Source organism: Microchirus variegatus (genome assembly GCF_963457635.1).
Source record: "Microchirus variegatus genome assembly, chromosome: 8".
Taxonomy (NCBI): Eukaryota; Metazoa; Chordata; class Actinopteri; order Pleuronectiformes; family Soleidae; genus Microchirus; species Microchirus variegatus.
In genome coordinates this window covers 15061739-15079244 of record NC_139809.1, presented here as the reverse complement: position 1 = coordinate 15079244, position 17506 = coordinate 15061739, and the positions used below count along the sequence as shown (strand labels likewise).

The 17506-nt window shown below is 42.3% G+C and overlaps 1 protein-coding gene across 2 annotated transcripts in view; it reads right to left on the bottom strand.

Annotated features, from left to right (window-relative positions):
- Positions 1-221: 221 nt before the first annotated feature.
- Positions 222-17506, bottom strand: part of LOC310930509 (solute carrier family 66 member 2) — a 58482-nt gene continuing 41197 nt past the window's right edge. For both annotated transcript variants that reach the window (XM_083893524.1, XM_083893525.1), the window contains one exon: positions 222-4675. In XM_083893524.1, coding sequence (XP_083749650.1) covers positions 4501-4675 — 175 coding nt within the window. In that variant the 3' untranslated portion in view covers positions 222-4500. The remainder of the gene's footprint in view (positions 4676-17506) is intronic.

Below are 17506 nucleotides of genomic sequence, written 5' to 3'. Positions count from 1 at the left end.
TGTTGACTCCCAAAAAACACAAAAAACAACAAGATAGTAAGCTAACATCCCAAATATTTACCTGTGTTAAAAAAAAGCCATAGAAAGTGTAACATTTTTCCTTCTGCGAAACCTTCATTTACACTGATATGAAGAACACACGACGACACACGTGTTGAATATAAATAGTTTATGTGTGAGAAAATAACATGATTCATATTTCACAATCGTACAGTCTCCGTAAGACAGGAAAAAAACAAATGTGGATACTAATCTGTCTTTGTAGTGATACAGGCCATTAAAACTGAACTAGTTCACAACAACTTATGACTGAAGTTGTGGTTTCACAGATGCTGTTAGAAAAACAATAATACAGTAAGTTAAAATTCACACAAAGTCTCATAAGGCTCAAGATGAACATGAAATAACATGCTTACGCCATCATTATTACATGTGTCCTCCCTCCTGCCCATGAGGATACACATGTGGTGATACAAGAATATAGAGAATACAGAGACGATCCAGCTGCATTGCAGAGGAGATAAAGTTCACACCACTCACGATATTACGGGCAACAGATGAAATGTCAGAAAACTGGGATTGAATAATACATGTGCACGCTACAGGCTCAGTCAGCACATACAGACGCCCGCGTTAACAGGGTTCATGAATATAAAGTTGGGACTCACAGCAAATATTATATCCGACGTGTGTTACATCACCAGAAGAGACGCATTTATTGACTGAAAACTCAATTCTGATGTTTTTGAAAGATTTGACATTGAAGGAAGTTTCACCTTTTTACACCGTGTTAGCTTTGGCTTCAGTTTGTGGTCTTTCGGTGCTTCATAGAGACCGATACCATGACACATGTGTGCTTGATGTGAAGCTATAGCCAGGGAGCATTAGCTTAGTTTACTTTACATGCATGAGAGCGGTGTCCTTTATAGTTAGCATGTTATCACTCAAGAAAATGGCAAAATGTTACATTCAGTAACAATTTAAAACTAGTGCTGGGCACGTTAACGCGGCGTCAACGTTAGCGCAGGACGGTTTCCATGACGACTGCCCGGAAAAAGACGCATCGTGACGCCATGTTTACGTGACACCCGATTGTTAAAATTAGTCACGCTAACCTTTAAAAACAGAGGCCCACACACGCAGTACACAGGTACGCTGGTTTTTTGTAGTGCTGCTCTTTTCGTCTAACAAACAGACCGCTCCAGTTCGACTGTAGGCGCGCTAACGGCGCTAAAGGAGCTAACGCGGCTAACGAAGCTAACCGGTAAACGGTGCCTGGACTCCGGTGCCGAGGCACGTTCAGTAACAATTTAAAACTAGCGCTGGGCACGTTAACGCGGCGTCAACTTTAGCGCATGGCGGTTTCCATGACGACTGACTGGAAAAAGACGCTGCGCGACGCCATGTTTACGTGACTCACGATTGTTAAAATGAGTCTCAAAAGTAACGCTACCCTTTAAAAACAGAGGCACACATACGCAGTACACAGGTACGCTGGTTATTTGTAGCGCTGCTCTTTTCGTATAATAAACACACCGCTCCAGTTCGACTGTAGGCGCGCTAACGGAGCTAACGCAGCTGACAGAGCTAACTGGTAAATGGTGCCTTGACTCTAGTGCCGTGGCACGTTCAGTAACAATTTAAAACTTGTGCTGGCCACGTTAACGCGGTCTCAACATGAGCTAGCGCAGCTAACCGAGCTAACTGGTAAACGGTGCATGGAATCAGCTAACGAGTGGTTCTAAGGAGTAAATGACGAAAAAGTGCCTTTTTCTTATTCTCATTTACTTTACATGCATGAAAGCGGTGTCTGACATTGTTAGCATTGTTAGTTATCTCTCAAGAAAATGGCAAAATATTACATCCAGTAACAATTTAAAACCTTAAACATAGTATTTAGTGCAGCCAAACTTCCAATTTCAGAATATTCTGGTGCCCACTGACACTTTTAATCTTTAATCTTCACATTTTTCCTTTTCCATCATGTCCAACCCAGCATGAAATGAAGTTTTCCATCAAATATGATCATGATAATCACCTCTCACGGCCTTCCCCCACAATTTGTTGGCCCACTAGGGGTGCTCACAGCCCACAGTTTGAGTTTAGTGTTATTCTCTGCTCATGAAATAATCCCAGAATATAAAAATACATGATCCTGAGATCCAAAGTGCAAAGCCTGCACTCTATTAATATGTAATCCAGTGTTGGCTGAGAGTTTGCCTGCAAGATGTAAAAATCATAACCACAGCAGTGTGTAGTTTTGCCGTCTAATATTCAATTTGTGGAGCGGATGAGAATGACATTATTTGACCTTATCCTGAGATTTACTGATCAAATAAACGCACACAACCTCTGTAGCTAACAGTGGTACAATTTCCAGTTGCAGCCAAAGTGACTGCAAGGGCATTATGTTGTCATATTACATGTTTACTCAGTGATGTGGATGCATTACGGGGGAGAGAAAAAAAAGAAAACTCAGGCACTTTAGGGAGCAGCGTTTTCAGAGGCAGATAAAGGATCATTTTTCTTTAGTCTTTGGTCACTCAGAGACAAGAAAAGAAAACCCTGAAAGGCATAAAATGGGCACTTTGACTATGACATTTGCTGAGGTGAATCTACACAGAGGGTGTTATGGATTAAGTGATGGACACAAAATGGTGGATAAAAAAAAGAGAAGTTGACAGTAAGACCTAATAAGCAGGTAGCATTAATACTTAATCAGCCAAGGCCGAGGGGGAGAGAAACCTGCGCTGACTACTGATCGGCTGCTGGAGCTGATGTATTTCATCCTGCAGCGTTCTCTCGTAGGAGGAGGAAGCGAGTGAGTAACAACAAGTCAAACAAACAAAACACCTGGAGGCCACATTGTTAAATTAGTATTTTGCACTGAGGTTTTCGGAAATTTAATACGCCTGCAACATCTCTGCATGTGGGAAACGTTCGGTGTTTTCCGAAATGGCTGTAATAAGTTTCCACTGAAGCTATTAGACTGGAGGAAGCGTTCATCTGCGAGCCAGGTGATTAAAAGTGAACAGGAACACACGGCAGCGACGGCAAAAGCGAAGCAGGAGTCGGGGGCTAATGGGATGATCGTAGCAAACGACCGCGCTACGTACAGTTTGTACACTTTATAACTTTGTTGCCTCCACAACTCAGCTGCAAGAGTCTGTAAATGTAGGTGTAGAAGGAGGACGGACGGACTTAAATCAAAACGGAGACGCTACACAAAACTGTCCTCAGCTTCCCCCCGGTGATTGAAGACGCTTCAGATTTCAGATTGCACCTCTAATGGCGACTTGATGTAATTTGGAAAAAGGTAAATATCGTGGTCTAAGGAAGACATTGAGATGGGACTGACAGAAAAAAAAAAAAAAAAAAAAGATTATAATTTGTCAAACACGTCGCTTGGAAATGATCTGGTGTCACAGAAATGGCAGTAAAAGTGTCAAGAAATGTTCAATTATGCACAAACTTAGCTCTTATTGTGAATTGGGTTGTCATAGTACATCATCTTTTTAAGAACAAAACATTATTCTCAGGGTGAAGGGGAGAGTCTTTGACATTCTGGGAGCAGCGCATCCTCTTTGCATTCTGTATGTAGTCAATAATCAATCAATCAGATACCTCGGGCTTAGATTTGTGTTTTTTTATATTTTTGAAATATTGGTGTTTTTCCGTTAGTCATGTGGGGACGAAAATGGAGACTGTACACTATAACTACGCCATGATTATAATGGTTTTCATTGACCAATGAGAGCACAGAGCGCTCTGCATGTGTTTAAGTAGCAGGGAAGATGAAGTTAGTTTGTTTACAGTGTTCTTTTCTGGCAACGTCTGTCATATCTGTGGGTTAAGTCGATGCACGAATGTACGGCTCTGTGGTCGCCTCACCTGACAAATAACAGACAACATAACTTGAACTTGGCGTTATTGATTTCTCTGGTAAATGAACAAGAATGAACAGTTCTTGCTGTTAAAAAACATTAAAAAAAAAGATATTCAGTAACACTGTCATAAGTTGCTTTGACCTGAAGTCCTTTGGTATCCGTCGAAGATTTTGTGCAAATGTAGCCATTTGTATCCTGTGTGGCATCGGGTCAGTCAGGTCACAGAGTCACCACGCACAGATTGACGCTGAAGTCGCTCTTCCTTGTTGTACATTCTTTGGCCTTGGCTCAAAAAAAACGCATCAGTAAGCATGGCAACACACTCCCTCACTCACTCACACACACACATACACAGTCACTATATATCAGGAGAACAACGCAGTCAGGTGAGGAGTGTTTGGTGGGAGACTCATCAGTCAGACAGCAGATTCAGACACTGGCGTAGGACAGGTTCATACAGCTGCACAGATCTGCTGAGGCAGAATCGCTAAAATAGCCTCAAATCTATTTCCTTTCAGCTTTTTTTTTTTTTTTGAGGTAAAGTGTTCATTAAAGGCCAAATGAAAAAAAAATCTACACTGACTTCTGAGTCCATAGAAAACAGGGCTTTGCCTCAGCCGAATTTAACCCGCGTGTCCCGGTTGTAGAAAAGCACCTGGAGCAGGATGGCCACGTCGATCAGGATCTGCACCGAGCCGCACACCCAGAACTGAGCGGGGCTGTCGTTCATCACGAAGTAGGTGGTTTTGAAGACGTCGCCCGCCGTCCACAGCAGCACCATCTTCACACTGGACAGGAAATAAGACAGAGGGAGACAGAGGGGGTTAGCTGCAGTCCAGTTAGCTTTCTGACCAAGATACTAGTGTTACACAACCGTTTGAAGGTTTGGGGTCACTTAGAAATGTCCTTATTTTTGAAGGAAAAGCACTTTTCGACTATTCCAGCTGCAAACGTCTGGTTTTTAATGGAATATGTAGGTGTATTTCCAGCAACCATCTCTCCAGTGTTCTAATGGTACATTGCATTTGCTAATCACATTAGAAGGCTATATATAAACCCTTAAAAACCCTTGTGTCATGATGTTAGCACAGTTGAAAACAGCAAAGTTTGAAGGGCAAAAATAATTATTTTGAATAAAAATCATTATTTCTAATCTCGTCAATGTCTTGACGACATTTTCTATTCATTTTGCAACTCTTTTGATGAATAAAAGTGTGACTTTTAATTGAAAACACAACAAAATAGTATAGGTGACCCCAAACTTTTGAACGGTAGTGTATGTCTTTAGTCGCTAATCTAAATACACAGGTAAAACAGCGAATCCACCTAACAGCAAAGGGTTTTAAAGGTCCAGTATGCAAGAAATGGTGACATCTAATGGTGATGTTGCAGACTGCACCAAATGGAGGACTTGTGTTCCCTGCAGAAAGGATGCCATTCTTTTTAGCCAAGTAAGCTTTTGCTTTAAAATGTGAAACACATACTGTGGTTGGTTGCTCTGTTCGAGCTTCTGTAGAAACAGTGGCTCTGCACTTATACAATGAGTTAGACACTCATACAAACACATGTATGGGAAATATATACATTATTTGCCAATAATTGTCCTGAATGTTACACACTGACACCAACTAACATTGCATATAATGTCATTTGGTTAAAAAACCCAGCGTGGTACTTGTTTCATCTTCTGCTGAGATGGTTCCCTCTTGTGTTATTGAGCATCTTAGATATTGGAAGGTGGCTTTTTAATCACTTATCACATACAAGTAGCCAAAGAAATGTAGTGAACTTCATGGAACCGTAGCCTGTGAGAAAACCCACGCCATTCCTGCATTCTGTCTCACGGAAAACACAATGAAGTGCACACAATCAGTGCTTGGCCTACGAGCAAACACGTACACGTAACAGCCATTCACAGGCTGAGGAGGAGGAGGAGGAGGAAAGACAAGGACAGAAAACAAGGACAGAAACACAGCTGTCCTTGAGGAGCCTTGGAGAAAGTTCATGGAATGCATCCCATGAAATATAGAATAGACACTCCTGTCGCACTGCTGATTGTACTCCTCCAGTTATCACCGTCTATACCGTCTTCATCCTTCACTTTCTTTACCACGCTCTGTTCCCCTCTTTCCATTCCTATTCTCTGATGTAACCGCCACTAATCTACCGCCGTGCTCCTTTGACTCCTACCCTTCACAGTTTCCCGCCCTCGCTCTCTACCCACGCGTTTTTATTCTATATTCTTGCGCTCTGGAGAGCGAAGTCCCACCGGCATGAATGTAATATGAGTTTATTCTTTTCATTAAAGCTGACGGGGCCCGAGGATGGAGCAGGGCCATCAGTCATCGGTGAAACATACTGTAGGGGTTGGTCAGGGTCGGGGGGGAGAAAGGACAGGAGGGAGACAGAGACAAAGAGGCAGCGCAGGACAGTATTCATCTAACATGCTGTAGGAGAGGCAACAAACCCACCAGAGAGACAGAGCAGGAGAGGGAGCTCTCTGGGATGGATATGGATGATGAGTGCAGCCTAATGACTGTGGGGACAGCTGTCCTGTACTATCCTTGGGCTCTCCTTGCAGAGTCACGTCCAAACCTCCCAACTCTCCCTCGAGTTCCCTTAAGGGCCCCGAACCACAACATTAGCGGAAAACAATCCAGGCCCGACATGGAAATGAGGACATCATTATTCAACGTAGATGAGAGTGTACGAGATCTGTGCACCGCATGTGGTTTGGAATAGTAATAAACAACCTTTAACCAAAACTCAAAGCTATTTTGATACGTGTGCAAATATAAAGGTTCTGTCATTAACTATCAGAAAATGCATCAGCTGCACAATTTCTCTGAATATTCTCTGTTGTTTTCTTAACTCTCCTCACACACCATTGATGCTAGCAAACAGAAAACATGACTTATTTGAATGTGATTGATTACGTGTGCTAAAAACACAGAAGACAGAAATCCAATTAATGGTATAAGTAGCTGAGTGTTTCCTTCTTGACATGAGTGACGGCCATCTTGGAATCGCGACGGCTGCAGTGCTAATTTGCTCGCACACATTTAAATACTGTAAATTCTCCTCTGTACTCAACTAAATACCAGAATGCTTCAAACTGGAGAGATATAATTTATTTCTAGTGCTGGGCATGTTAACCGCATGTTTTTGCTAACGGAGCTAACAGAGCTAACTGGTAAACAGTGCCTGGACTCCGGTCCCACGGCATGTAAACATTACGTCACACGCATCTTTTCCCAGTCAGTACTCATGGAAACAAGTCATGTGTTAATGCGCGCTAACGTTGACACCGTTAACGGCGGTTAGCGTTAGCGTGCCCAGCACTATGTATTTCGCAATAATAAAAAAAGAATCACGGACCAGAAAACACTAGGGTACTTCTACTTTGAAAACTGGAACAGGACGTGTTGCGTATGCAACAGATGTAGAGGCTGAGATGGAGAAAAAAGAACAATTTTCACTGTATGTTGTTGCTGTGAGACGCTACTGTTAAACAAAAGAGGTCGATTAACAAGATGAGCGTGAACATACTCATCAGTCAGCTGCTCCAGTGTGGGAAAAAGCCCTAATACACCAGCAATTCACCCTGAGTTTGATCCAAATTACTGAGCTACTTTGTTCGTCTTTGAAGCTTTTACTTGAGCGATTACCGTTATCTTTATTCATTTCTCTTTTATATTTATTTAAAACCCTCATTAATTAACATGAGCATTGGGGTCCAATATGTGAATGTGTCAGATTTAGCCACACAGACTTATTTTCCTGTGGCAGGGTGATGATGACACGTACTATAGCTATCTCACATACTGGATTTTAAAAATAAGCTGGTATTCCCCAAGTAGAAGATGTCTAACCTTAATATGAGATTAAAAGGTTAAAAAATAAGCTAAGGGAAATATACAGAGTCTGCTCAGTCAATGCAAATCTTCCTCTTTCTTCCTGCCTCTGGTCCAACTACACTCTTAGAAATAAGGGTTCCAAAAGGGTTCTTCTACAAGGGCTGAGGTTCTACCTGGAACCATTTGCTTTTCAAGGGTTCTTGGTAACACTAATGGTTCCAGTAAGAACCATTTTGATCCAGAGAACCCTTTAAAACCCCTTTCCTGAAAAAAAGGGTTCCAGGTGGAAGCTTTATAGAAAGATTCTACCTGGAGCCAAAAAGGGTTCTCCTATGAGGGCAAGTCTAAGAACCTTATATGGTTCTACTTAGCACTTTTATTTCTAAGAGTGTAGTGCTCCCAGCTCCAATGTAACCACCTCAGGCTGTAGAAGTGTACTGTGCTGTAGTCCTACTGATGTGTTTTTTTACCCTAACAATTTAAACTTTCAGGGTAAACACTGCAGGGTTTGATTAAACTGCTGCGTCTCTTAGTTGCCAACGTTCCTCGGGGGAAATACTTGGTTTTTGTTCCACTGAAGCCCCCCCCCCAACCCCAACCCCCCCATGGTTTCTGTTCACTGAACTTGAGATATCTTGTTTCATCTTTCTCCTCGTCTTCTCATTTCACCGCACCGCTTCCCTCGTTTCTCAGTTTCCCCCCCTGCCGCAGAACTGTCATCTTTTACGTTCACTGCTACATTCATTGCCCCCCCGTCACTGCCTTTACGCCGCTCCTCTGTTCTCCATAAAAAAAAAGACATGCAGTAATAGTGACTGTGACACTCACTCTGAAGCTTGACGAAGTTGCATTTTACAGCAATGGAAGGAGGTGGCGGCATCCTCCACTTCATACGGAATAAAAGAGTTGGTAAAAAAGGTGCAACGCTACCTTAAGTCGCTCTTATTGTCATTTTAAATTTTCACACTGTTTCATCTCTAGTCACCACTAGACCTTTATATTTGTGGCTAATTTATGAGGACAAATAGTGAAAAGAAAGAAGAAGAAAGTAAACTTTTGTTGAAATGTTTTTCTTAAGATTTTTAATCCCCTTAATTCCCTGCCCTCCTACCTGAAGGCCATCCCTTAATGAATGTCTTCAAGCTCTTTCACTCTGTGTTCTAATAAATGTTTTAGAAGGACATTTGTCTTAACAGAAGTAAGATTTATTTTAATTAACACGCACACCAGCAGCAATCACACCAGCCTCGTTCAGTGCACTTGAACTGAACCCCCGGTGCTTTTACAGCCTCCGTTCGGTTCATTTGGTTTCCGTGTGTACTGCACATAGTCCGAGACCTCTGATATGAACGGGTGACTAAACTCGTGTTCACGGGTGACTGCTTGCAAGTCAACTCTGCGGCGCTTTGTCGCTGCTGTGAACTCTTTCACAGGATCTTTTGCTGAAAGGGTAATGTTTACTGCTAGAGTCTCAGTGTTCTCATCTACACCAGGAGGAGAGCTGCTGCTCAAAGGTAATAATAATAATAATAATAATTTTGCCCTTCAAACTTTGCTGTTTTCAGCTGTGCTAACATCATTGCACAACGGTTTTCAAGGGTTTTCTAATCATCCAATAGCCTTCTAACGCGATTAGCAAACACAATGTACCATTAGAACACTGGAAATGGGCCTCTATACACCTATGTACATATTCCATTAACCAGACGTTTGCAGCTAAAATAGTCGTTTACCACATGAACAATGTATAGAGTGTATTTCTGATTCATTTAATGTTAGATTCATTGAAAAAAAGTACTTCACAATAATTTCTAAGTGACCCAAAACTTTTGAACAGCAGGGTAATCTACTCTCCAACACCCCCAAACTTCAGAAAATTATGTTTTTTTCAGGGTTCCCACACTTGGGTTTACATCAAGATCTTTTCATGGACTTTCCGGGTCCAATTCCCTTAAACTCAAGGACCAAATGAGCCGACACAGCTTAAGACGGAAGGGAGACTTGTAAAGGCAATGGCGTCAACTTTCATTGATTTGCAGCACGCTCTGCATCCTGGACTGGGCGAGTGATCGTCCTTGGGATCTTGGTCAAGTCGGTCTTTGTAATTTTTCTTTGGTGAGCCAGAGATGTTGGGATTTGCATTTCCCAGGCATCGTGTAATTTGCTCTCTCTTGCTCAGCGTTACTCAAAGCTCATTTTGTTCTTCTTTGATAGCCCTTGATGCCTGTTTTTTCCTCCCCTCATTAGCCCCCTTCTTCCACTTAGACCACATTCTGTGCTTTCTGCCCCTTTAAGCTAATTTCTTTGCTCAAGAGGCAGCAAACATTAATGAGGATGAGCCATTGTCCAGGTAATTAAGGAGGGCAGGTCATCAGAACAAAAGGTAGAAACCTGGACACATGCATTCGCACAGAGTAGTTCACCACACTGTTTGTCATTCTGCTCTCATGTACCGTATCTCCATCTGCCACAGACAGAATTAATCAAGACTCATGACTTGGTTGTCAAGTGATGAAAGACAGACAGAGCCAACAAATGAACTGGGTCCTGGGCGAGGGCTTTGACGGTCCACAGGGGGAAGGAGTGATTATGGTATTGATTTAGAATAGCGCCTGACCGACCGACTACCTCTGTGCCACACACACATACTTGTATCTGTGTCTCCATTTGATCTAAACGTCCATTGTGAGAGAATTAGTGAAAACTAACTGGGAAAAAACAACTTCTTGAATCACTTTTATACACTGCATCAGTCAGCATTTAGTAGTCCAGGTCCTGCGTGTACCAATTTGTGGCCTCTATGTGCTCAGGCCTTCAGGCAAGGTCCTTGGTCTTTTCAATTTCTACCAATAAACTCCTCCTAAATGTTCCACCCTGGACCGTTCGTTTGCAAAGAAAGACACAAAAAGGAAGAGAGCGACAAAAACAAATTGCTTCACACATTCACACATGAACAAGTAAATACACCGACACACACAAACACACACACACACTTGTGCACTCACACTGACTCCATTCAGCCTTGCCTGGACAGATCTCTCATCGACTATCACTGACCTGACACTTTCATCTGAGCTAAGTGGAAAGAGATGAGAGTGGAAAGGGTGAAATGGTGAACTGGGCTCTTTCTGGGCATGAGGGAGGATTGAAGTAAAAGGAAAATTACAAGAGATGGATGAGGGCAGGGGGAGGGGGAGCTGGGGGGTCGAAGCGTAAATCTTGAGAGGTGAGAAGCAATGCCACCCTGATAGTTGGGAGAGTGTGACAGGACAGCGGAGAGTGATGGGGAAAGCAAGAGAGTGGAGGATTGATTGCATGCCGCGATCGTTCCCACCGCATGTGGAGCCCTCAGTAATTGTGCTGTGTATTGAACGAGTTGTGTCAGGCCGCGCCATTAGCTCCTCTAAGCGGCGAGAGTGGACAAGTGGAGCAGGACCGCTGAAAACTGGAAACGCAGTGACATTTAGAGAGAGGGACAGAGACAGAGGGAGAGAATTAAAAGTGTGCTGTGTGTGCAGCTGAATGATTTCACCACCCAAATATTTGCAAAGTTGTCCGACAAAACCTTTAAATGTCACTTTGTTTGCAGCCAAATGCTAAAGCTGTTTGTAGAGTCGTCTAAATGATTGTTTAATGCATTTCTTTTAATCAAAAGTTACAATTAATCTGTCTTTCAAACATTAAGAAGTATAGTTTACTTTAGAAAAACACCCAACAACAACTACAAGTGTCATTCCTCATAGTGAAAGCAAACCCCTAACCCTTAAATTGACCTCAATCTGGATTACATAAAAGGGTTAACAAGCTTCTTTCCAGAGAAACTGCCTCCATTAGTGTAGAACAAGTGCTTCATTTGGCCTGTCGACTTAATATCTTTTGATCTTTTAACAAATTGCCCGCTGTTCTGACCTCATTAACTGGTTTATCTACTGCACACCAATCTGTGTCACACAATCCATTACTCCAGCTCTATTTACAGTACTTCTGTCCACCTTTAACCGGCTTCTACATCTTCATTCTCGGCTATCCTTCCCTACTCTTACACCTACAGTAATCCTGCTTTTTGTTATCTTATTGTCCCAGGCTCCTCTGCAGTGAGTTTACCTATTCTACTGCCAAAGGAGCCATTAGATGGATGGATGGATGGGTGGCCATAGGTGGCTGAATTTTGGAACAGACTGGTTATCCAACAGAAAATATTTGGCCTACATCTGACAAAAAACTGCACTCACAGAGAATAACTTTTGGAGGCTGCCATGTTTATACCACAGCCCCAAAAAAGCTGCCAACTGTGTGTTTTGAAGTGGAAGCTGTCTACAGGTGGAGAGAGTTGTGAAATAGTTTTTACATCCTTTATGGTTTATGAAGGCCACCTGTCACTCTTGGGAAAAGTCGAGATGGCCATTTTAAGTTGGACTTACACTACCGTTCAAAAGTTTTGGGTCACCAAACAATTCCTTTGTGTTTTCCATTAAAAGTCACACTTTTATTCATCGGAAGAGTTGCAAAATGGATAGAAAATATAGTCAAGACATTGATAAGATTAAAAATAATGATTTTTATTCAAAATAATAATTTAGCCATTTCGTCAAAGAACCAGCAAAACTGTTTTCAGGTGTGCTAACATCATTGCACAAGGGTTTTCAAGGGTTTTCTAACCATCCAATAGCCTTCTAACGCGATACCATTAGAACACTGGAAATGGGCCTCTATACATCTATGTAGATATTCCATTAAAAACCAGACGTTTGCAGCTAGAATAGTCGTTTACCACATTAACAATGTATAGAGTGTATTTCTGATTCATTTAATGTTATATTCATTGAAAAAAAGTACTTCACAATAATTTCTAAGTGACCCCAAACTTTTGAACAGCAGGGTAATCTACTCTCCAACACCCCCAAACATCAGAAAATGATGTCTTTTTCAGGGTTCCCACACTTGGGTTTACATCAAGATCTTTTCAAGGACTTTCCAGGTCCAATTCCCTTAAACTCAAGGACCAAATGTTGAATGAATGAATGAATGTAGATTCAAGTGTTTTTCCTGAAAAAATAAGGACATTTCTATGTGACCCCAAACTTTTGAGTGATAGTAAAAACTGGAAGTCTGTCAAAGTCTGTCAACCAAACACTGACTGGGCTCAGTTGATAATGCTGTTGGCATTTTGTTGTGAATCTTCCATAACCAAAAAAAGCCCCAAAAAAAGTCCAGTCCACTGAATCCCATTTTCCCCTAATGTTGTGGAGATAAATAGGCAGCTGATCACAGAGCAGACCCAGTGCAGTTTCCCCTTTTAAGTGGGGGGGGGGGGGGATCACAAATTGTATGTGCAACTTTAAGACTCTCCAGAGGAAAGTAAGACAGTCCTGGTAATTGGCTGATGATACTTAAGCTACTAACTCAAAGCTCTGTGGAAAAAGACACACTGGAGCAGCTGGGGCTGATGTTTACAGCTTCAAAGAACTTCAGTCACCTCGTCTTCCATCGCTTCTCCACCACAGCCAAGCGTGTATAGATTTTCACGGTGTTTGTCCATGCATGTTACTTTGTGAGTCTGTGTGCCCACACATGAGGGTGTGTGTGTGTGAGGTGATTTAGCAGCAGGACTGTAGCGGTCCCTGAGGAGGGGGGAATACAGGGAGACGGAAATCAAAGGAACTAGCAAGAGAGAGAGAGAGAAGCCGAGCTGCTCTTAACCTAACAATGAATTATGCATGTTGATCGATTGCACACAGGCAAACACCAAAAAAGTTCCCAACCTGCCAGAAAAAAAGATGGATTCAACCCCACAACATGAAGCAGAGGGGAGGGGAGGAGAATCACGCAGAGTTTGCCTAGAGATATTTTAGAGACTTTTTTAGAGAACGTAAACAACTCGGAATAAATGAGAGAGCCTGCTGGCGATGGCTATTTCAGGGCATTCGTTTCATCTGTAACCTAACAGTCATCCGCCTGTCATAGCATTTTTTTGTTTTTTCTTTTACCCAAAAACATAATTTGCAAATGCTTGTAAAAAAAGAGCAAATACAGGTCATTTAGACCTGGTAATAACATCTGAGTGTAGGCCTGAATGCTCTTCCAATGTGTCCTAAGATCTGACCACAAACAAAGCACTTTAGGGTGCATTTTGAGGATGCATGTGATCACATTTCTAAGCTGCATGAACGCAAATTGTCCTCAGGATTTAGAATATTTCAGCTGTCTACTACTACCAAGTTCTACTTACGGTGTCACCCAAAAAGTGTTTGCTAAGAGAGAGAAGGTCTCTAGAAGATCTACACTGGAAAGAACTCGAACACTGAGAGATTTATAAAAATATAAAAAATGTGTGAGTTTCCCTTCAAGCAATTCCGGGGGTTGCATCAGAAGAGAGTGAAAACACTTAAAAAATACATCTAACAAGGTTGTGAAAACCTTCACTGGTCTACATTTGAACATGGATCCTCATGTTTCTTTTACCACAGAACTGGGAAAGTTTCATTTTTACACACTTGTTTTCCTTTTGTTTGCAGAACCAAACTAACCCGGATTCAACTCAAATGTATAGTTTTTGAGTGTTGAATAAATCTCTCGATTTCTGGCTCACACAGAAATATAATTTGATGGATTTGTATTCATTTCAGAGCGTGGGATGCGGATGTCTGGATACTTAATACTAAGTTTGTCTTCTACCACTGTGAAACCTGTAAGGGAAAAGCTAGAATTGGCCTAATGACAAGTGCTCAAGGTACTGGAGTCAGGAGGAGTCTGAAAAAATGCTGTTTTTTACTGATGTAACAGTGTGTGGGTTTACAAAAAAAATAAAAAATAAATAACAGGGGATGACTGCATGATGCCAGAATGTTTTGGGCTTCAAGAAGTTTCATTTCGTCTCAAGCTGCAGGGAACATCATGACCTTGACATCCGGCTCCCTCCTGCTGCACACTAGAAGCTCAAATCAGCAGCAGAAAGCCCGGGCTGGTCAGTTCTTCAGTGTGATACTACTCTAAGGCCAAACTAGTTTTTCTTCCTCGTGTCTGCTTGAACTCTGCTGTGCTCCTTTAAGTGCATCGCCCCTTGTTTCTCTGATTGTTTAGTCAATTACTCCTGCTTCCTCTTCCACCCACCAGCCCAATTGGGTGGGTGGAAGAGTCGGGTGTCTCTGGTAGTTTCTAAACTCTACATTTGAGTACATTTTGGGCAAAACATCTAAACATCATTACCAAATCCATACCATGTAGTGCAGGGAGTCACTAGCTCAAATGACCTTGGGGCTCCCGAGAATTTGTCTGGCCAGTAATGGTCCAGTCGAGTGAAAAAAAGTCAAACTTTTTTGGAAATGAACAAGTTATTCACCAGGGGTGGCCAACATGAGCTTAAAATCATATCATGGTATTCCATCATAATATCACAATAAGGAAATAGTTAATGCGGTTAATTGCAGTTAACAGCATCAACGTTAACGCACATTTCCATTGAAGCGTTTCTATTACGACTGACTGGAAAAAGAAACGTGTGACGTCATGTTTACGTGCTGCGCCACTGGGAGTCCAGGCACCCTTTACCAGTTAGCTACGTTAGCTCCTTTAGCGCCGTTAGTAGGGATGGGGGCGATCCGATCCAGTATCGGGTTCCGATACAGACATAATTGACGGATCGGAAATCTCTATAGTTGTATCGGAAATTTCCGATCCGTTTGTCCGTGTGTGTGTCTGCTGAAATGTCTCCACAAGTGATTCCCTGACTTCTCTGCTAGCTGGCTGCAAAAAGTGGAATGGGTTTCCTGAACCAAGGCGTGTCTCGATGAGACGCGGAGTAATGATGCACGACTGTGTGTGTGTCGCCAGGGGTCTGTAAAGTCGCTGTAAACATTGTAAAAGTCGTACATATCATATTTTCCTGTATAAAGGAGTTTATTAAAGCCCAGTAATCAAAATGGTAATAACAATGATGATAATAATATTAAAGCAAACAGAGCATCCGTATTGGAATAGTATCGGAGTATCGGCAGCTATCTAAAGTCAGGTATGGGGATCGGATCGGAAGTGAAAAAAGGTGGATCCCTAGCCGTAAGTGTGCCTACAGTCAAACTAGAGCGGTCTGTTTATTAAACGAAAAGAGCAGCACAACAAATAACCAGTGTACCTGTGTACTGCGTATGTGTGCCTCTGATTTTAAAGGTTAGCTTTACTTTAGAGACTAATTTTAACAATCGGGAGTCACATCACGCGCGTCTTTTTCCAGTCAGTCGACCAACCTTACAGATGTGCCCGCATCTGAGGTACACCAGTTCAAAAGTCACGTTCATTATAATAAACAAAAACAATTACACTGAAAACACTGAAAAACTAGAAGCACTCGGAAAGCGCAGACCTCCGCCAAGGCAGCTCAGCCCCCCACAAAATAGCGATAAAAATAATGTTAAGGCCACATTATACTTCTCCGACTGCGTAATGCATTATCCATCTGCGTCACCACGTAGACCACTCGAGCCTTTATACTTCTGCGTCGTGGTGACGGATAGGCGCTGCAATTTCCCGCCAGATCAGTAGGGGTCGCTGCGCAAGGTTGTTGTGCTTTTGGCTACAGTGAGCAATGGCGTCCGAGGGAGAAAGACTGTTGTTGTTGAAACAGCGGCCTCTTGTCACTTTTCTGTGTCCCTGAATGCAGTTTTAAGATAATTTGAGGCGAGAATTTGGCCATTTAGAGTCTTAACATGTGCTGTATGTGTTAAGATATGACGTATTTATAGTTCGGCAGCGACGAAGTCGGCGGTGTTCAGCTCCGCCCTCTGTGGACGCTGCGTAGCCTACGCAGAGCACTTTACGCAGGAGTATAAATTGGGCTTTAGCGTGTACGGGTCACACCCCAAAATTTAATCACTTGTTCCTGGTCCCATTGTGGACATGTCCTGAACATTTCATCCATATCTGTCCGCGACTTTTCGAGTTAGGTTGCCAACAGACAGACAGACAAACTCAGGTCAATAAAAGCTACTTTTCCATCACTACTTTTATGTGTGTGACAAACAGACACTGTCCCCGTCAGTGTCCCCGTCTCTCTATGACATTGTAAATGTTGGCAGCGCTCGTGCAGAGGTGAGAGCGGAACAGGAGGGGAAGGCAAAATAGATAAAGTTTAATGAGAGGAAAGAGAACAACAGACTCGGCTCCCCGGGCAGCCGAAATATGAAGAGAGCTGCTTGTGCAATCAGTCACACGAGGCAACACCTCACAGAGTTGTTTACATAAACAAATCGCACATTTAGCACTAAACCGTAGCCGCCAGCCAAGTAACGAGTGCTTTCAAATGTCATCATCGATCAACGACCAAACCCTGTCAGGTAACTTTTTTTTTTAAGTCAGGTCAAACTCAAGTTTGAAAATAGGTTTTAAAAATAATAGATGTTCATATAATGTTTCCATCAAGTGGAATGGTTCATATCTTTTGTGTTCCCATTAGGACTAGTACTGTTAGCTAAATGGTTAACCCTTAACTTAGCCACCCCTAACCCCAACCTTACCCGGCACCAAAATAATGGGTTCCAATTCTGAAACACTTCCCTTGGGGTACCAGAAAATAGTACGGTATGGTCTGGGTGGAGCTAGACCATGACAGTTCGATTCTCATACAAAGCTTTACGTCTTGACGGTATTTTAACGCTTTATAAATGAATAAAACTGCCTTGACTTGTTTGTTAACTGTGCTGAAAAACTGGGAAAGAGTTCTAAATCTTAAATGAGACTAACATGACATGAGCTTTTTTCTGCTGACCTGCG